Raw genomic sequence first — 22534 nt, 5'->3', positions numbered from 1 at the left:
CTTTGAGATCATCCAATCTTAAATGTTTATGGCTCTTGGATAAAAAGGGTAAGATTATTTCACATCATCAATTTGTTGCTGTCTCCATAATATATTGAAATATCTGTCTATAATCAATGTAATGAAAATTGGTTCCATTTGCTATAAGCGTTCCTTTCTGTGGTGCAGCGATTCACACTCCATTCTACTGGTTATTTAACAAGTAGTTAAAAAAAATTTTTCATGCCATATTATGGTGCCCACAATCTTTTTATGAGCTTTTATTGGATCTGTTTGAAACTGGAGGCAATCTGTTAGAAACTAATTGTCTTCAGAAAAAATTGTGCTTTGTGTATTTACAGTTAAGGGCCTGTCACACTAAGCGATATCGCTAGCAATATCGCTGTAACGTTACTGGTTTTGTGACTCAGCAGCGATATTGCTATGTCTGATACTTACCTCCGACCGGCTCCCCCGCTGATTATCGCTGATCGCGCGAAAACGTCCTGGACCGTTTCTCGTCGTAAGCTTCCTGCTGCGCTTCCTGTGGAGAGACGAGCGTGGAGCTGGGCGGGAGGACGTCAGGATCGCCTCGTCTGACAGGTAAGTAGCGACCCCCAACCACTGCTATGTCGCTGGTGAGATCTGCCTGTGTGGCAGCTCACTAGCGACCACTTAGCGATGCACCAACGATCCTCACCGCGTCATATCGCTGGTCGGGATCGCTGGTCCATCGCGAAGTGTGACAGTTTAGGCAAGTTGAGACTTATCTATTTTTTTCACTTGAAATCAGCGAATAATTTATTTTACTAAACCAAATATTTTCTCATGTCCCTATCCAGCTAGCAGCCATTTAACTGAAAGCCTTTCTTGTGTGTTGGAGAGGATCTGTGTTTGTGGTAATCGTGTAAATCGCTTCTAATGGTCTTCCTTAATGCTGTCTTGGATCAATGGTTTTGCTATAGTGTTTGTATTGGCTCTTTATTAACAAAATATGGATGATACAGCATCAGGGAAAGGGTGTTGCTGGTAACGTCCAGCTGACATATCACTTCTAAAATACTAATTCAGCCAAAACATACATCCCATTTTTGCTTTTATTATTGTAGCCCTCTGAAAATAATCTGCCTGGTGGTTTATAATGTATTATTCTTTTTGCTTTCCCTTGGAAAAATGAGAATTTCTAAATCCTTCAGAACACATTGCTGCTCTCTTACCAACCCATGAAAACCTTTTCCCAAAGAATTGGGTTTCTTTGAACAGTGTCATTTTGTATTAGACAATTAATATTGTAATTGCTCTGGGAGTTGATTGGACATACAAAGCTATTGCCTTAATTGAAAATGGTTTGTTGGAGTTGAGAGAAGAGGTTTTACACCATAGACTTGTGGTTGTTCTACACGGTTGCACAGCTGGGAGATCAAGTTTAGTTATTCACTTGCCCAAGATTCGGGTGTCTTCAAGAGCAAAGCTGAAGAATTATATCCCCTTCACAAGGACAAATTGCACTTGTCGATGATGCTTTAAGATTTATATTTTTTTTAAATTTGTATGCATCAGATTCATGACTCCCTTGCTTGTGTCCCTATAAATGGCATACAATGATAGTAATAAATCAGGATACAAATCCAGCTCACCAGATACGGCATTCCAACATCGGAGCACAAGACCGCTGTGTCAAAGCGCACAATCCAAGGCAATGAGAAAAAACTTTGTCCAGCTCCACGATGTAGTGAAAAATATTCTTTATTCACTCAATAGAAATGAGGTTTAAAAGCCAGCATGAGTTACAAGGCATGCGATCGATCTACGCGTTTCGAGTGGCTAGGCACTTTTAATCATGGTATCATGAATAAAGAATATTTTTCACTACATCGTGGAGCTGGACAAAGTTTTTTCTCATTGCCATACAATGATAGTACATTACTATTATCAAAACATTCAATATAACCTACAATCTAGAAATTAAAGGAACTGCTATGGGGTCTTCCATACCCCCTAAATGTAATTTGGTAGTACAGAGAGATATAAAAATTTAGAAGGCTTTATAAGGTGTGTATTTCATATGAAATATGCACACGTTTAGACATACTTGGTTATGATCGGAAATCAGCATTTCCCAGGGCAAATGTGAATTAATGAGCACCTAGTATCGCCACAGAAAAAGAATATAGAGATAGAAATATAGAAGTATGTACGTACACGCGCTCCCTTTTTGTGGGCATGCTAGGTGTTCGTTAACTCACGTTTGCCCTGGGAGGCACGGATTTCCTATGGTAAGAAAGAACTATGTCTGAGGGTTGAAGCTTGTTCACACACTGAGAGAAATGCAGCCTTTTACAGTACCAGCAAGGTGAGTGAGTTTTCCAAAATCTTGAGCACATGCTCCCTATTTTTTCATTGCAGATTTGGCACATTGAAGTGTTTTTTTGTTTTTTTTCAAATCTTCAGCATGTCAATACCTTCAGAGTTTCTGAAGCAGTTTCCACCCATTTAAATAAAAGGGAAAAATGTAATCCTTATATTTTATGCAGCGCTTTTCCTGCCAACATGTTGCAGAATATGCTGCAAATACTCAACGTGTACACATACCGTTAGTGATTTTATAATTCTGCAATGTATCATTGTTTCCTTCCATATGGTAGGAAGGATGTCTGTGTATTGTTATCCTAATTAAATTTGAATCATTAGTTTGTGAAAGCGAAAATATCCTTTTATATTGCAACCTTAAAGGGAACCGGTCACCAGCAAAAAACACGGTTAATTTGCAGATTAATAGTGTTACCTGCACGTAGCCAAACAATGCCAGGAGAAAATGAACTTAATTCTCCCCTGCAGCATTCAGTTTGTCATGGGGGCGGAGTCGGCAGTTCAGTCACCATTCTTGAGAATGCAGAGCGGCCACTGTAATCACTCACCCGGCCCTGACTGACACTGGCTCTGCATTAGGTTCGGCTGTCAGTCAGACCCGGGGGCGCGGTTACAGATGCCGCTTTGTGTACTCAGAGCGGTGACTGAACCCGCATCAGCACTTCCCCATGACTGAAACTGAATGCTGCAGGGGAGAATAAAGTTCATTTTCTTCCCTCAGCCTGGCACCTGCACATAGCCTAACGCTATGTGCAGGCGCCAGGCAGGTTAATAATGCTATTGACCTGCAGATTAACCCCATATCTGCAGGTTAATAGTATTTTTTTCTGGTGTCAGGTTCCCTTTAACCTTCGTACTACTGACTTCAATGAGGATCTTTTTGTATATTTTATTAAAGTTAGTTCTATTTTTGATTTTTCCATCATGCAACGTCTTGAGCCTGCTTTTTCATTGGTGTATTAAAAAAAGTAAAATTCCTAATAAGTTCAAACAGAGGTTGCGTCTGTTGGTTTTGGAATTAGTCTGAATTCATACCACATTTTAGGAACAGATTTCCTGAATAACCTTTTTTTGGGGGGAAAAAAAAGTATGGAACTTTAGAATCCCAAAAATTTTAAGAATTTTTTTTTTTTTGCCTTTTTGTTGCTCTCTGTCCTCTTGTGAATTCTACTTACCTTAGTATTTTGTTCCTTGGACAACAGAGCTCTGCTCTAAACAGTGAAATTTTGTGATATCTCTGTTTAGGGCAAGTGGTGTGTGAGAATGGAGGATAGTTCTGATAGTCTGTGCGCATTGTTTTCATTTTAGTAGCTCTGTTGTTGCTGCACAATGCATTACTGTAAATCTCCTATAGCGCACTCCCTCTGCCATTCACTTGGTGTGATTCTATTGAAATCAGGCTGTGTAAAGGCAAGCTGAACTCTCGGTAGAAGATTTATAGTAATGCAATGGGCTGTTGTAGCTACTGAAATCAATCTGCCTCTGTCCCCTTGTATGCCTCATTCAGACACCTATTTTCATCAGTGTTGATAATGTCTGTTTTTACCATCTAGGATTTTCTCGTATGCCAAAAAAAATAAAAAAAAAAAAGCAATTAAATTTTTTTTTCTTAACAATTATAATGTTTCAGCACATGGATAATGCCAGTGTGTAGTTTGTTATTTTCAGAGACTCATAGACTTATTTGCGGTTTTGCACCCTGATTCTGATCAGACAGTCATGTCTTACATGTATATATGTAAGTCTGTATATGTATGTGTAATAAAAAAAAAAAAAAAAATATATATATATATATATATATATATATATATATATATTATAAAAAATATATATATTCATGTATTATAAAAAATATATATATTCATGTATTATAAAAAATATATATATTCATATTCTCTAGATGGAGGCCCAATGCTGTCGCATCGGGAGGGCGATAATGTCACAATGGAGGCAGGATTTGCAGTGTTGAGAATCCCCCCCCCCCCCCCCCCATGTGCTCACCCACCTATCCACACTCTCTCTTTCCCCATGTGCTGACTTCTCCCGTCTGTGCTCTCTTCTTTGATCTGTCTACCCCATGTGCTATCCCCCTTGTCTGCTGTCTCTCTCCTTCCTGTGCTGTGTTCTCCCCTCATGTGCTGTCCCGTTTGAGCTGTCTCCCCCCTGTGCTCTGTCTCTCACCCCTGTGTGCCTTCTCTCTCCCCTATCTGTTGTCTTCTCCTCTCATGTGATCTCTTCTTTCCTTTTGCATCAGGGGACTCGTGCTTGACGCCCACGCTTATATGCATTGTTTTTGACCCAGCGATGCTGTTGCTCGTCAAGAGTCTCATTTGCCCGTTGTTATCTTCAACGTTGTGCCTTCTCTGCTTTCCTTTCATTGTCATTGGCGTACTTTTTAGGAGGAGCCATGGAGGCATTGATATTTGGTTTTTAAAGGGTTTTCTCACAAACTAAAGTTCATTTTAAAAATTGTCTGTGTCTGACAGTGTACCGAACATACCACATCTCCTGGGCAGGGGAGAAAGCAAAAGACAATACTGACATTACAGCAGGAGATCGCAGAGGATTCATTTTGTGAGGTAAAATATTGTTTAAAAACAGTCAGTGAAATATTTTACCTCACAAAATGAATCCTCTGTGATCCCCTGCTGTAATGTCAGTATTGTCTTTTGCTTCCTCCCCTGCCCAGGACACTGTCAGACACAGACAATTTTTAAAATGAACTTTTCGTTTGTGGGGAAAACCCCTTTAATGTGACCGGCTTCCTCTGCCTGTAGACACGTTGCACATCTGTCACCGGGGTCAGCTGAATGATTCACTGCGCAGAGTTGGCGCAGTAAATCAGACCGCCACCATCTTTGTGCAGACAGATAGCAGCGGTCACATTACACCTTTACATGCGCTCCTCCTGTACAAAGATGGCGACGGTCCGTGAATCACTCTAATCCCGGCGGAAGCGTGTTCGCGACGGTGTTCCGCTGGTGGTACTGTGCAAGAGGCTGCGTACGGTGTATACTGCGTGTGTGGTGCGTACGATGTATACTGTGTGTGGTGCGTACGGCGTATACAGTGTGTGTGTGTGGTGCGACAGTATTCCGATGGTGGTACCGCGCAAGAGGCAGGTACCACCAGCAGTTTCCATATTGAGACACCCATCACTTGGGTATCCCAATATAGCAGTCGGTGAACTTCCTCCGCTTGGAATTCTGGGATCTGGAGACAACAGGATGTGAAGACGTAATATTAGATGACACACACACACACACACACACACACACACACACACACACACACACACACAATAAACTGTCATGTGAACAGCCCCATAGACTATATGGGACTGTATGAGACTATATTGGGTGTGGTTTTCATCTGTCAAAAACACACAGGCGAAAAACAGTCATCTGAATAAAGCCTAAGGCTGTGTGCACACGCTGCGGATTTTGCTGCGGTCCCGCAGCAGTTTTTGCTGCGGTGTACAGTACCATGATTCCCTATGGGAATCAAAAACCGCAGTTCAGACGGTGCGGAATTTTCCGCGCGGATTATCTGCGGTTTTCAATCCGCAGAAAGAATTGACATGTCAATTCTTTCTGCGGATTCTCCTGCGGTTTGCCATCTCCTCCATTTGAGGAGATGGAAAACCGCAGGGCAAAACCGCAGAGCAATCCGCAGGTAAAACCGCAGGTATTTTGACCTGCGGATTTTACAAAATCCGTGCGGATGAATCCGCACCTAATCCGCAGCGTGTGCACACAGCCTTAGAGTGAGTTCACAAGAGCATATAAAAGATATCGCCCAATTTTTTTTTTTTTTATCCAAAAAAGATTTTTCATTTGTATGGTTATCTGAATGGTATTTGTTTTTTGTATCCACAATGAATAAAATGTATTAATGTTGATGTATCTGTTAAATCCGATGCTGTACTGTTGCTCCGTGTGGCATACCAGTCACTTAAAACAATAAATTGTACATATGACTCCTCTGACGTACAGAGTATACTCGTGCATTCTGGGATATTTTCCATGTGGATATTCAGAAAAAAAATCCATCTGAACAGCCCTGTTGAATAATGGTAGTATGAGTTTTGCCATTTATTTTTTCCCCCACGCACATTGAAAATAGGGTCATGTTCCCATCTTACCGTACGCTCTCTCTCCCCTAGTATTATTGGTTTGCAAGGTGATGCTTGGGGGAGAATGAGCGTTCAGTGCCAAGGGTGGGATATAGTGCAGCGAGCCAGCCAGGAGCAGAAAGTTTGGCCAACTATGGCAACGGTCTGTAGAAAGTTGGCAATTTGACAATGCATGCAAATCACTTTATACTGATCTTTTATCGTTTTTACAAAGTTTTAATGTTTTTTTAATTTTGGATGATTTGGGGTGATAGTTACTCTTCATTATAAAATGTTTTTCAGATATTTTCTTTTTTTTTTTTGCTATTCCTGAAATCCTATATACCATGGGTTGTTCAATAACTTTTTTTTTTTTTTTTTTTTAAGGAAAAAGTCTGAGGTCATGGGTGACACACATGAATAAGTAAATTATATGTATATGAAGAACTGAGGTTTTTAGTTCACTATTTCGATAGGGTGGGGGGGTTTCACTTTCACTGTAAGGCCCCCGTCACACATAGCGATCTCGCTAGCGAGATCGCTGCTGAGTCACAAGTTTTGTGACACAACAGCTATCTCACCAGCGAGATCGCTATGTGTGACACTTCTCAACGACCGGCCCCCCTGCCGGGTATCGCTGATCGCTCTTGGAAAGCCCTGGACATTTCTTTCATCGCTGGTCTCCCGCTGGCCAGCATGCATCGCTGCGTGTGACAGGCGGGAGACCAGCGATCAGCTGGTAACTAACGTACACATCGGGTATCTAAGGCCTGTTTCACACTTCAGTTTTTTCTGTCAGTCAAAATCCGCCGAAATAGCGGAAAACGGATCCGCAGGAGGACTGCCAAACGGGGGTGAGCGGATTGGCGGATGAACGGATTCGCCGAAGGTTAAAATTTAAAGGAACCGCGCCAGGGGAAAGGGAGAGAGAATTTTCTTCCAGCAGCCAGAAAAGATTCAGGGTTAAAAAGGAAAAATGCGGATCTGCAGGGCAAAAAAAACGTTACAGGGTCCGTTCGATGATCTCAGCGGACGGCAAAAATTTGGCGGATCCGCAAAAAAAACGAATCCAACGGATGGCCATCCGTCAAGATCCGCCGGTAATGCAACTCAATGGGGAAAAAAACGGATCCGCCAAACAAAATGGTAACTAAAGTACACAGCGACGCCGCGCGCTCGGCGTCGCTGGTGCTGATCGCTGGTGAAGCTGCCTGTTTGACAGCTCACCAGCGATTATGTAGCGACTCACCAGTGATCCTGACACGTTGATATCGTTGTCAGGACCGCTGGTGAGTCGCTATGTATGACGGGGCCCTAAGTCCTGGTGGCTTGCCAGTCTGGAAAGCCCTCATGACTACAAGGTTTAATAAAGGGGGCCTGACATGAACAGCCCCCCTTGTAAACTTAAAATGCACTTTTTCAGTAGCTGGCGGCCTGTTCTCCTTTGACCGTGTCACTGTCTGTACAGTGAATCTGCCAATTACCAGCACAAATGTTCCTTTGAGAGCCCTGAACAGCTGAGTGAGGATTTCTCAATTCGCCCCCTAACCAAGAGACGTGATTTTAAAAATATGCTTGCTGTCTTTTTTTTTTTTTTTTAAATATTGAATGAACCTTTGCCCCGATCCACCAAATGTAGATAACTACTGAAACGTCTGTTTTATCTCCTAGACAATAATAAAAGGTTTTTTGTTTTCTTTCTTTTGTCTACTGCAGTACTGTAGGGTTCTTATTTTTATTTCATTTTATTCTTTTTCTTTTTAGTTTATCCCAGAGCCAACACACTTATGATTGTTTTGTAAACTGGTAGACCCTTGGTCTGTAGATTAATGTTGACCGAACCTGGCAAATGGCAGATGTCTTAGGAGGAGGATCGAAGGATTGGGCATGTTTAATTGAAATATGCACAATCCTTTTTTTTTTCTCTCTGACAGCTGCTCACAGACCCATTGAGTGTGTCCTATTCTGATCCTTAAATTAGCTAAGAATAGGACACTGGTCTTCTTGAATCCCTCATTTTAACGGACGTCTGAATAGAAGCATTTTATTCACTGGGTCCATAAAAAAAAAAATCAGGACCGCATATGGACAAATCACATCGGTGTGTGAATGCACACTGTATGATCATCTTGATCAAGCGTTCTCGAGATGATTTTGTATTGTAAATGGGCGGCCGGCCACCCAATAAATGAGCCAGGTGTTTGTTCATCTGGTGGAATGACCTTTTGTGCAGTGCAAACGACCAGCGTTCTCGACAGTGCAGTATGCTCTCGCAGGAAGAAAAAATGTCAGCCTATCTATGCACATTGAGCATTCTATTACCGGTTTTTCAATGTTTACTGCTGTCTGTGTAAACAGGCGATTTGCTGACTGCCAGATCACACAATGTCTTGGGGTATGTGCACACGGTGCGTATTCTGCTTTGGAATTTTCGGCGCAGATTTCACTAAATCTGCATGTCAAATGGCCTGCATATTTCCTGCGTATTTAGTGCACTTTTTTTTTTGCAGTTTCACTGAATGTTTTGTGCGGTTTTCCACCTGCGGATTTCTAGAATGGAGCAGGTGGGAAAACTGCACCAAAAGCGCACAAAAGAAGTGACATGCTGCTTTTTTCATTCTGCACCAAATCTGCGCAGAAAAAAGCAGCATGTGCACAGCGGATTTTGTTTCACATAGGGTACAATGGTGCTGTACATCACCTGCAGTTCTGCTGCATATAAGCAGGGCCAAATCTGCGTATATGCAGCAGAAACGCACCATGTGCACACAGCCTTACAGATCGACGATAGTTTAATGCTGCAGCCAGGTCGGATTTGACCCTTAATGGACTTGTGCTCGGGGAAAACTCTAGTTTTATGCACAGAGTAATATTCTCATGTTCTTAAAATCTTTTCTTTTTTTTTTTTTCCTTCCTCTTTTAGGTGACCATCTGAAAGTCTGTTCACCAGGACATACATGCTGTTCTCAAGCGATGGAAGAGAAATACAGCCAGCAAAGTAAACATGATTTCAAGGCAGCGGTCACAGAGCCATGTAGCACGTTGCAGAATGTATTCTCTTCCAGATACAGCAAGTTTGATGGTAAGGGGTTATTATTGATTTTTATTAGTGAATGCGCTTTATGTAAAGAGTCTTTGATTACTTGATAGAACTTTTTGCTTCTTCTTTTTTGTATCAAACCTGATCTGGTGGTTTTCTATGCCCAGGATAGCCAAGTGGTTGGTCACAATCTCCTGGTCTACAACCAAGTGTCAACCCTTACATCACAATGACTGGACAGTCCTTCATACTGTGGAATCTATGCAGAGGGCGCCATGGAGCCCTAACATCGGCCTCCATGCCTGACATAAGCCCCAGCCTATCAGATCCTGCCAGAGGCAGTTTCGCAGTATCCGATCAATGCGACCACGGGGTCACATGTTCCCGTCCCTTTCTAGGACCTCTTAGTATTCTGAAAGAGAGAATGTTTTTAAGTGTAGACATAAAATGTATAATGTATTGCTTTGTACCAGTTATTTTTATAGAGAAACAAAACCCATATTTTTAAGTGCCACATCTGTGTTGACCAAAACTATAAAAAATTTAATTTTGAATCGTGTATCTATTGGACAAAATAATCAACTTCAATTAGACTATGAATTTGGAATCGCCGTATTCGTTCTCACCCAATAAAAATAATTGATACTTTGTGTGCAGTACTGTTGGTGTACAATTTAAAACCGAAAAAAAGTGATAAAATTGCTGTTTCGCTTGCTTTCGTCGGAGTAGTTAAGAGAAGTCAAGTTAAACGTACACCAAAATGATTCACCTGATAGATACAACCTATCCTGAAAAAAGAACAAAAGCCAAGCCCTCATGTAACTTGCTGAAAAAAAACAAAACAAAAAAACAAAACGTTTTGGGTCCTGGATTGAGACAACAAGAAAAAAATTGAAGTTACAACCAGTTTTGGCAATTGTGACACTTTTTTTTGTTTTTTTTACATTAAGGGGAATGGAAGATAAGATGCAGTATCTAGGAGTGGCCACTAAACCATGTACAGAGGTTTTGGTTCCATACATTATTTAAATGCCGCCTCTGTCCGGTCAGATAATTACTGATCACCTGGGTAGTGCTTGTCAGATCCCAGTGGATCTAATATTTATGCCATTTTATGGGAGTATCTTCAGAAAATTCTTAATAAATTTGTGTCCCGTTTTTGCTTTATATTCTCGCTGATCCACTGAGTATTCATTTTATTCCTTTGTGTTTTTATAATAGTTCTAAAGATATTGATCTCTTTATTTAGTGCCAGTTTTTTGTGGTCTTTACCAAGTGGGCATGTCTTTAGAATTGCCCTGTGACGCCCCTTTTAAGAAATATCATAAAAATTAGCATTTAATAATAAAGCACATCTCTGGAATCATTTTGGTGAATGTAAATAAAAATAAATATGGGCGCAGTGTGAATGACGTGAGGGCAAATGCTGGCCTCTTTTGCCCTGGTTGACCGGTCCAGTTAGAGACAATCCTGTGTCCTGTACATGAAGCTTTCCTCGTACCCCGTTTCTGTGGTGTAGCCTTTGTGTGCACATGGCTGTGTTCACATCGGCCATATCAGCCTTTTCAAGTGTCTGTGGTCTGCCAGAGATCTGAGGTTTTATAGCCCCCAAGCATTCTTTGTGAATGCAATTTTTTTCTCCCCTCCCAACTGTCTGGGCTTTCATGTGAGGCCTGCTGACCTTTTCCATTGCTGCCACCAGATTTTAAGTGCCCTTAATTGCTATTTAACTAAATCAAATTCTGATTCCAACCAAAGAATGGATTCCATAAAAAAAAAAAAGTGAATGTCTTGATCATAAAACCTCCAAAACCTGAAGGTGCCAAGAGACCATAATGGGCATCTGTATAGATGTGACCTTGGCAGCTGGCGGGACGTATTGTAAAGGTGAACGTGGAGGGGGTCTTATGTACATTACGATTCCACTTAAGGGTAAATTGAGTTACTGTTCCCATCCTTGGCAATATTTAGACGGGTAGATATGGATTTATGGTGCAAATCCAACTCCATGTAGAGGTTACATTAAAGGGAATCTGTCACCCCATTTTTGGCCTATAAGATGCTGCCACTGTCATCAGGGGCTTATATGTAATGCTGTAGATAAGCCCCTGATGTAACCTGAAAGATAAGAAAAAAGAGATTATACTCACCCGGTCCGATTGGTATCGTGGTCCGGCGCCTCCCATCTTCTAGCGATGACTTCATCCTCCTTCTGCCGTGGATCCTGCGCAGGCTTATTATATCTGCCCTGTTGAGGACAGAGTAAAGTACTGCATTGCGCAGGCTCCGGACCTCTGACCTTTCCCGGCGCCTGCGCACTTCATTACTTTACTCTGCCCTCAACAGGGCAGGTCAAGTACACCCACGCACAAGCCGCAGCAGAAGTAAGGAGGAGGACATCCTCTCTAGAAGATGGGAGGTGCTGGACCGGACCACAACACCCACTGCACCCAACCCCCGGGGAGTATAATCTAATTTGTTTTTCTTCTCTTTCAGGTTACATCTGGGGGGGCGGGGCTTATCTACAGCATTACAGAATGCTACAGATAAGCCCCTGATGGCGGTGGCCGCAGCTTATAGGCCAAAAATGAGGTGACAGATTCCCTTTAATCTATTCGGCACCTTACACCGACCGCGCTTCCCATGAAGTCATAAACCGTTTATTATCTCCTTATCTTGTATTGTACGTGCAACAAGACTTTTCTTTTCCTTTATGGTTTGCAGCACGTTTCTTAATAAGGATCAGATTTCTCCTAGAAGAAAAAACAAAACCCAAAAATCCCGATTATCGCTGCCTTTCAGTTACCGGCATATGCATGTGTCCTAGGTTGTGTAACTGCAACACGAAACCAAAAAAAAAACCATCGTTGGTGTCCTGTTACTTTCTTCCCTTCAAGTTTCCCTTTAATCTGCCCAGTTCAAGCTGCTATTTGATGTTTTATTATGTAGTGCCAGCTGTGGGGTGGAGTGAAGTTCTCATACACCTTGTCCCTTGGGAAAACTAGGGCTGCACATTTCTACACACAATATCCAAGGAATTTAAATATGGATGTGTTCTGTGTGAATGCATCTGCTCTGGCTTTAAGTAGCAGGTCACACCTTACAGGTTTTCAGGTTGAGTACCTGTATGCGCCGTATATAGGGGGTGAAGAATCTGCATCTCACAGCAGATGTTCTCATTTAAATTTTACATATGTCGAGATTATTACAATTTACTATTGCTTCCATATTGGCTGCAAAATTTCCTCGGATTTAACTTTTAGTTTTAATTTATATTTCATAAATAATTAGTACATGTGAAAATAAGAAACTTTCTCTTATAAGAGAAATCTGCTGCTTTCTCCTACTGGACTGTGTTTTCATTGTCAATTCACATGTTAAATAGTCTTCAGTGAAGACAAATTTTCCCATTACTAAGATGGGAGATGACAGTTGGTGCTCATAGAGTTCTATGTCTGCCTCTAGCCCCTCCTCTCTCCATAGAATCTTAGAAACGCCAACTGTGATTGCTTATCTCAGTGATTGGGAATTCTAAGTTCACTGAATACAGATTGTACCCATGAACTGAGCGTAAAATATCAACGTGGGAGGAAAAGGAAGCAGATTCCTCTGATAAGATATATTACATATTTGCTTATTTTCATGTGTAGTATTGATGTATGGAAAAAAATTTAAACGACGTTTATGCTTTAATCCCATTTCTAATATTTGCACTATATGTGTCGTGGTTGGGAAGTACTTTACGACCTATGCAGTGTATATATACGTCATGGCGATCGCCCGCACACAGGAGGCTGTTCATGGGCAATTGGCGCCAGGTGTTCAGCCTGTACAACAACTGACACCTGGCACTCACTGTCAGGAGCGGGCCGCTCCCGGCAATTTAACCAGCGATCGATACCAATCGCAGCATTTAGAAGGCAGGCAGAGGGAGTTATCGCGAGGGGCTGTTTGTTGCCATGGTGACTCTCATCATAGCATCATCCGGGTCAGTAGAGCTAGCAAACTTCTTGCATCGTGCTCAAAGCATGGTGTATCAAGCTTGTGTGTCAGTGCTCGTGCATTGCTTTATAAGTGATTCGAAGCCATCAAAGTTTAAAAAAAAAAAGTTAGTCCCATCAAGGGACTAAGTAAAGAAAAGTAAAAAATTTAAATTTTGTACTTGCCAAATGTGTACATTTTTCTATAAAAATATTAACTTCTCAACCTATAAAACTGCCCCACTAGTTAACCCCTTCAGTCAATCAAGAAACAATTGTTTATCATACCACCTAACAGAGTGGAATAAAACGCAATAAAAAAGGCAAATTTAAATAAAAATGGTATCTCTGAAAATGTCATCTTGTCCTGCAAAAAAACAGCTCCATCAGTGGAAAATATATAACTTATAGCTCTCAGAATAGAGATGCAATTTTTCTATAAAAGTTTGTGTAAATGTATATTTAAAAATATACAGTCAAATGTTAAAGTTTGGGCACCCCTATTAATGTTAACCTTTTTTCTTTATAACAATTTTGGTTTTTGCAACGGCTATTTCAGTTTCATGTATCTAATAACTGATGGACTCAGTTATATTTCTGGATTCAAATGAGGTTTATTGTACTAACAGAAAATGTGCAATCTGCATTTAAACAAAATTTGACCGGTGCAAAAGTATGGGCACCTCAACATAAAAGTGACATTAATATTTCGTAGATCCTCCTTTTGCAAAAATAACAGCCTCTAGTCGCTTCCTGTAGCTATTAATGAGTTCCTGGATCCTGGATGAAGGTATTTGTGACCATTCCTGTTTACAAAACAATTCCAGTTCAGTTAAGTTTGATGGTCGCCGAGCATGGACAGCCCGCTTCAAATCATCCCACAGATGTTCAATGATATTCAGGTCGGGGGACTGGGATGGCCATTCCAGAACATTGTAATTGTTCCTCTGCATGAATGCCTGAGTAAATTTGGAGCGGTGTTTTGGATCATTGTCTTGCTGAAATATCCATCCCCTGCGTAACTTCAACTTCGTCACTGATCCTTGCACATTATTGTCAAGAATCTACTGATACTGAGTTGAATCCATGCGACCCTCAACTTTAACAAGATTCCCGATGTCGGCATTGGCCACACAGCCCCAAAGCATGATGGAACCTCCACCAAATTTTACTGTGGGTAGCAAGTTTTTTCTTGGAATGCTGTGTTTTTTAGCCTCCATGCATAACGCCTTTTTGTATGACCAAACAACTCAATCTTTGTCTCATCAGTCCACAGGACCTTCTTCCAAAATGTAACTGGCTTGTCCAAATGTGCTTTTGCATACCTCAGGCGACTCTGTGGCATGCTTGCAGAAACGGCTTCTTTCGCATCACTCTCCCATACAACTTCTCCTTGTGCAAAGTGCGCTGTATTGTTGACCGATGCACAGTGACACCATCTGCAGCAAGATGATGCTGCAGGTCTTTGGAGGTGGTCTGTGGATTGTCCTTGACTGTTCTCACCATTCTTCTTCTTCTGCCTTTCTGATATTTTTCTTGGCCTGCCACTTCTGGACTTAACAAGAACTGTACCTGTGTTCTTCCATTTCCTTACTATGTTCCTCACAGTGGAAACTGACAGGTTAAATCTCTGAGACAACTTTTTGTATCCTTCCCCTGAAAAGCTATGTTGAATAATCTTTGTTTTCAGATCATTTGAGAGTTGTTTTGAGGAGCCCATGATCCCACTCTTCATAGGAGAATCAAATAGGAGAACTACTTGCAAGTGGCCACCTTAAATACCTTTTCTCATGATTTGATACACCTGGCTATGAAGTTCAAAGCTCAATGAGGTTACAAAACCAATTTAGTGCTTCAGGAAGTCAGTAAAAAGTAGTTAGGAGTGTTCAAGTCAAGAAAATGATAAGGGTGCCCATACTTTTGCACCAGTCAAATTTTGTTTAAATGCAGATTACACATTTTCTGTTAGTACAATAAACCTCATTTGAATCCAGAAATATAACTGAGTCCATCAGTTATTAGATATATGAAACTGAAATAGCTGTTGCAAAAACCAAAATTGTTATAAAGAAAAAAGGTAACATTAATAGGGGTGCCCAAACTTTAACATATGACTGTAAATGTGTTATCACTGTATGTGTACTGACACAAAAAATAAAGCTGCCTCATCAATTTTACCACATGTGGAGCGGAATAAAAAAAAAATTCCTGAATTGCCGGTCTTTGATTATTATGCTTCCCAAAAATCGGAATAGAAAGCGCTAAAAAAAAATCACGTGTCCGAAAATGGTACCAATAAAACCGTCCGCTCGTCCCACAAAAAACAAGCCTTCAGATGACTGTCAGCTGAAATCTGAAAAATTATAGCTATCAAAATATGGGGATGCAAAAGCTGTTTTTTTGCAATTAAAAGCGCGTCTTTAGTATGTGACAGCAGCCAAGCATAAAAACCCAATATAAATCTCGAATTGCTGTAAACGCAGCAACTCGAAGAATAAAGTCGCCTAATCACTTGTACTACATGAGCAACGGCATGGAATCAATTTGTCGACTAATACTGATTTTTTTTTATTTTTTTTTTCCCATTCTGCCTCCAAAAGATCGCAGTAAGGCTGGGCGCTTACATCGGGGTTTTTTGTGTAAATTCCTGAAATACATGATACAGACAGGACCCTCAGAGGAAAATTCCCTATAATGAGGAAGATGGATGCCTGTGAAACGGCGGTGTCCATCATTTTTGGATTGCATAAAAGCTCGGTCGGCCACAGTTTTGTGCACTTCTGAGAAGGACACCACTGAACAGAGGCCAGACAGGGTCCAGAATAACTCTGCTGCCTCACTATGATGAATGGATCCCTCGGGGGTTTCATCTGAATGACGTCTCTCAGAGATTTAGATAGAAACCCCAAAGCAAATGCTCAACGTAGAGAGCCAGATAACTGATCAAAAAATCAGGGCTGTGGAGTCGGAGTCGGAGTTGGTTTTGGTTGGAGTCGGTAGAAATGTACCGACTCCAGCTTTAAAAAAAAAATGTATTAATATTTCATAATTGAACTTTCATATGAATTTTATAAATGTTACTCAAATATATATGTTCTATCAAACTATGAACAACAGTGATAAACAGTTCTGCTGGAGATAGAGACATTTCTTACTTCTTGTGTGTCACTGTTCTCCACTGCCCTTATCTAATCTTATACTTGGTTAACCTCATGCTGCCCCAACCCCCCTACTTACAATGTATGAAATTGAAAGTGAAAATGTGTTGCAAATTCTTAGTAGTAAAGCTCCTCCTCTAGACTAGATCATACTAGGTGTGCGTCTTCCAAGCATCTCACAGCTGCCTGCTACTCAGAAGAGGAAGACTGTAAGAAGTATTATCCTTTCAACAAACTTTGCATTAGTTAACTGTGAGTACATGAGGAATAATAACAGTATTACTGACCACTATATCAGTTGTACGACCTGGCAATAATTTTGTACAATTGTTTTTAGGAAAAACAATTGTCATTTGGATTGTGAATGCAGAATTAAAAACCTGAGAATGTCAAAGAAGCATCACATTAAATCAGCTGTATTTGAACATTTCACCATCACTCAAGATAGAAAACATTATGTCTGTCAGTGTATGACAAATGATCCAGACGAAAACAAATGCTGTGAAGCCAAGATGAGTGCATATTCAGGCAACGATAAAAATGCTCCTACCAGAGCTTCTAATCTAAAGAGACATTTACAGCGCTTTCATCCAGAAGTACTGAAAGCAGTGGATGAGAAAGACTGCATCCAAACCAATGAACCAGTGCCCAGCTCTTCCAGCCAAACAAAGGAGCAGAGAACTTTGCAGCCATCAGTTGCAAGATATTTTGTCAGTGACAAAGTTACTGTGACAATGACAGTAGATACATTTAAAAAACAGATCATAGAGCTTGTTGTAAAGGATAGTGTGCCTATTTCATTATTTTCACGACCAGCTTTTATGTGTCTGAATGGGGAAATGGCCCGCAAGCTTGGTGTTTCTCTGGATAGAGAGAGTATTAGAAAATTAGTAATCGAAGAAGCTTTTAAAAAAAGGAAGAACTTAAAAAAAACTCTCAAGGGACGCTTTCTGTTTCTTAAAATGGATGCCTGCACACGTCACAGAGTGAACTATTTTGCTATCAATGTCCGATTTGTTTGTGACAAAAATGAAATAGTTAACAAGACATTGGCAGTAAAAGACACCAAAGCTCATCACACCAGTGAGTTTCTCCAGGTCTTGGTGGAAAAGGTTCTGCAAGACTATGAACTTAAAAAAGAGCAAGTTCTTTCTGTTGTAACTGACAATGCTTCAAATATGATAAGTACTATTAAGCTAATGAATGAGAGTAAAGATGGTGACCAGCAGCTAGAAGAACATTCTGGGTCCACAGACACCGAAATGTTTGAAATAGAGGAACACAGTATTGTAACTGAGGAGCAAACTGAAGTTGCTTCAGATGAACAGCAACATGATAGTTTAGATGATCTTGTTGAAACTGTGTCAATATGTTCTTTCATTCATCACATGGCTATAAGAGACAGTCTGCAAGAAGGACATGCTGCTGCACTGATTGGCAAGGTGAGAAAATTGGCTACTGTTGCCAGAACCCCTAAAGTTGACTCAATTTTGAAGAGACGTGCTGTAAAAGGGGCAATTATTGATCAAGCCACACGATGGGGCAGTACTTACTGATTCAGCGCTTGGTTGAACTGAAAACCTTTCTTGTAGACATGGCTAACCCTTAACTGACGCTAAATGAAAGTCAGTGGAATCAGGTGACTGAGCTGGAAAAATTGCTAGAGCACCCATTTACAGTGACTAAAAAATTACAAGCAGAGGACTTAACTCCAGGTATTTTCTTAAAGGAGTGGAAGAACCTGATGTTTCGCCTGTCCCAAAGAGGAGGGTTAATTGCAAGTGGCATTCCTACATCAATGAAACGGAGAGAGGAGCTACTATTACAAAATAACATTCTTTTGGCAGCTGTTTATGTAGACCCAATGCATCGGATTCTTCTAGATGATCAACAGCTAAGTAAAGGAAAAGAAGCTCTGTTTGAAATAGCAGTAAGGATGAAAGGGTTGCAGAACAGTCAGGAGGAACAAGAAGAATTTGGTCGTCCTGCCACATCTTCACCCTCATCATCAACTGATGAAGAATTTAATTTCGAAAAATATTTGGATCACAAGGACCGTGCAAAGCGTTCCCGCATAGAAGAAGAGTCATCCCCATCAAGGAACATAGCCAGTACATTTCAGCAGAATTTTTCATGTGCACTATAAGAAATTGAGAAATTTGACCGTTCATCAAAAATAACAGTGCAACAAGCGATTCCTCTGTATCCTGACATTGTCAGAGATGTTGCCCGAGTGGTTACTGCTTTGCCACCAACACAAGTTAGTGTAGAGAGGTTGTTCTCTGCTCTCAAAATAATTAGATCAGATTTGAGGGCATCCATGAAGGAGGATCTGACAGAGGCAATACTTTTTCTGAGGACAAATTTATAGATTTCTTCTTATTAACTGCATAAAAGTGTTTATTGCATATTTACTTACAGTTTAGAAAAGTTTATAAAAGTTATTTGCTATATTCTAATTGTATTCTAATAAATGTAATTTTTGCTCTAAGTGGTCTGATTACTTATATGATGGTGAGAAACTGAAAAAGCACGATGTTTAATATTTTACAACAGTAAATTTGTTGTTATGAATTGGCCATTTATGAAGGAGCCGGAGCCTGATAAAATCCAGGAGTCGGAGTCGCAACTGTGGCTTACTGACTCCACAGCCCTGCAAAAAATATTATGTAAAATTTTCCCAATTAAAACTTCAACTCCATCCACAAAAAAAGCAAGTTCTCACTCGCTTCTGTCATCTGCTAAGTTAAATATAGGGCATTTCCACATTACTGGTGTAGCACAAAGGCTCTGGAAAAGCGCTATGGCTCATTACCCCCCCCCCCCCCCCCCAACAAAAAAAAAAAAAGAAATCCAGAAAATTCTCTCCCAAATCCAAATGCCCCTCTCCCTTCTTGGTCCCATTGTGCTTAAACTACATTTAGTGTCCACATGTTTGACATTGCTGTAGCGATGGGAGTCCACCTAATTTACGGGTGCGTGTGGGCACTACCACATATTGGGAACTACCATGGCAGTTTGCAATTTTCACTCGGTAACATTCACTGCTGCTTGTTTCTGGAAAACGCCCATGGAGTCATAATAGTCACTACACCTGTGGATAAATTTCTAAAGGGATTCAATTTCCAAAATCGGGTCACTTGAGGGGGGATTCTGCTTTAGGGGCGCTGTATATGGAGTCCAAAAATTGTTTTAGGAAAATCTGTGCTTCAGGAGGCAAATGGTGCTCTGTCCCTCCAGAGTCTCGCCATATGACTAAGAAAGTACTGTACAGCCACATATGGGGTATTTCTACATTGAGCAGAAATTGTGGGACACATTTTGGATCCTCTTTTTTTTTTTTTTTTTTTTTATACCCATTTTCCAGGGTAAAAATGTAAAATGTTAGGATGAAACAAAATTATTTTTTCATCATTGCCCAATGGTATAAAAATTTTGTGACACCTGTGGGGTCAAAATTAAAATTATCACTGCACTGCTATAGAAGTCAATTGAGAGGTGTAGTTTGTAAAATGGGGTAACTTAATGGGGGTCTGCTCTTCTGGCACCTCAGGGGGGGCTCTGTCAGTGTGACATGATGCCCTCACATCAGGCCAGAATAATCTGAACTCCAATATGGTGCCTCTTCCCTTCTGAGCTTTGCACTGTGCGTCAAAAGTACTGCTTAAAAAAATGAGACTATAAAATACCACATTCTAGATATCACTGCATGAAATACTCCATTTGCAAATCTTTATTCATTACATAGTGGAATGCATTCAGAACAATAAAGCATAAAAATGATCAATGTAAATTAAAATTAATATATCATGGGCATCTGGATTTGAAATGACTCAAAATCATAGTAGTAAATCAAATTACAGAATGAACCAATTTCAGTGGAAATGCCTCAAGACAAGAAAATTATGCTCAATAGTGTGTATGGCCTCCATATGCCTGAATTACCTCCCTACAACCCCTGGGCATTCTCCTGTTGAGGCAGTGGATCTTTTCCTGAGGGATCTCCTCCCTGACTTGGATTAAGGAAGCTATCTACTACTGGACAGTCTGTGTGGTGCATTGTTATGCTCCACTGTCCACTTCACCTGCAGATGGTCTCACAATGGAACTGGGGATCTTATACCGGTACCTAATGGCAGTCAGGGTGCGGGCTAGCATATGGAGGGCTGTGCGGTGCTCCAAAGAAATTTCTCCTCATACCACACCATTATGACCCACTGCCAAACCTACAATGCGGGAGGATGTTGCAGGCAGCAGAATGTTCTCCACAGTGTCTCCAGACTCTGTTATGTCTGTCACATGTGCTCAGGCTGAACATGCTCTCACCCGTGCAGAGCACATAGCACAGGGTGCCAATGTCTAATCTGCCAATCTTGGTGTTCTCTGGCAAATGCCAAAAGCCTGCACGGTGTTTGGCTGTAAGCACAACACTAACTTGTAGACATCGGGCCCTCATACCACCTCACCCTCATGGAGTCTGTTTCTAAAAGTTTGAGCAGACACATGGTTTTAGTGACCTGCTGAAACTCCTTTTGCAGGGCTATCGCCTCCTGTTCCTCATTTCACAAAGGAGTAGGTAGGGGTCCTGCTGCTGGGTTGTTGCCCTCCTACATCCCCTGAGCCACATCTCCTAGTGTACTGGCCTGTTTCCTGTTATCTATTCCATGATCTATAGACAGTGCTGACAGACACAACCACCCTTCTTGCCAATGGTCTCATTGATGTGCCATCGTGCATGAGCTGCAGTACCTGAGCAACGTCTGTGAGTTGGAGACACTGCCTCATGCTACTGTGCAGTACCTCTAGGGGTGAGAGCAATGACAAAATGCAAAAGTGTCCAAAACAGCCAGAGAGGAGGAGAACAGACAAATGGGCTGTGGTCACCACCTGCATAACCACTCCTTTTTATTGGGGTTGTCTTGATTCACAATTGGTGTTGCTTCATAACTGGATTGGTTGATTTCACAGAACTGTGATTGACTTGGAGCTACATTGCGTTGTTTAAGTGTTTCCTTTTTTTTTTTTTTTTTTTTCTAGCAGTGCAGTTTTTGACCACATGTGGGATATACACTCACTGGCCACTTTATTAGGTACACCATGCTAGTAAGGGGTTGGACCCCCTTTTGCCTTCAGAACTGCCTCAATTCTTCGTGGCAGAGATTCAACAAGGTGCTGGAAGCATTCCTCAGAGATTTTGGACCATATTGACATGATGGCATCACACAGTTGGCGCAGATTTGTCGGCTGCACATCCCTGATGCGAATCTCCCGTTCCACCACATCCCAAAGATGCTCTATTGGATTGAGATCTGGTGACTGAGGAGGCCATTTGAGTACAGTAAACTCATTGTCATGTTCAAGAAACCAATCTGAGATGATTCGAGCTTTATGACATGGCGCATTATCCTGCTGAAAGTAGCCATCAGATGTTGGGTACATTGTGGTCATAAAGGGATGGACATGGTCAGCAACAATACTCAGGTAGGCTGTGGCGTTGCAACGATGCTCAATTGGTACCAAGGGGCCCAAAGAGTGCCCAGAAAAAATTCCCCACACCATGACACCACCACCACCAGCCTGAACCGTTGATACAAGGCAGGATGGATCCATGCTTTCATGTTGTTTACGCCAAATTCTGACCCTACCATCCGAATGTCGCAGCAGAAATCGAGACTCATCAGACCAGGCAACGTTTTTCCAATCTTCTACTGTCCAATTTCGATGAGCTTGTGCAAATTGTAGCCTCAGTTTCCTGTTCTTAGCTGAGAGGAGTGGTACCCAGTGTGGTCTTCTGCTGCTGTAGCCCATCTGCCTCAAAGTTCGACGCACTGTGCGTTCAGAGATGCTCTTCTGCCTACCTTGGTTGTAACGGGTGGCAATTTGAGTCACTGTT

The 22534-nt window shown here is 41.3% G+C and overlaps 1 protein-coding gene across 1 annotated transcript in view; it reads left to right on the top strand.

Annotated features, from left to right (window-relative positions):
• GPC4 (glypican 4) overlaps positions 1 to 22534 on the top strand; it is a 196376-nt gene that overhangs the window by 93404 nt on the left and 80438 nt on the right. Inside the window, exon 2 of the mRNA XM_073543504.1 lies at positions 9387 to 9545. Within this exon, the coding sequence (XP_073399605.1) occupies positions 9387 to 9545 (159 nt within the window). The remainder of the gene's footprint in view (positions 1 to 9386; positions 9546 to 22534) is intronic.

The sequence above is a fragment of the Dendrobates tinctorius genome, unplaced genomic scaffold (genome assembly GCF_039654945.1).
Source record: "Dendrobates tinctorius isolate UK_male_01 unplaced genomic scaffold, ASM3965494v1 ptg000133l, whole genome shotgun sequence".
Classification (NCBI taxonomy): Eukaryota; Metazoa; Chordata; class Amphibia; order Anura; family Dendrobatidae; genus Dendrobates; species Dendrobates tinctorius.
Note: the sequence above shows the minus strand (reverse complement) of the source record. Positions and strands in the feature narration are given on the sequence as shown.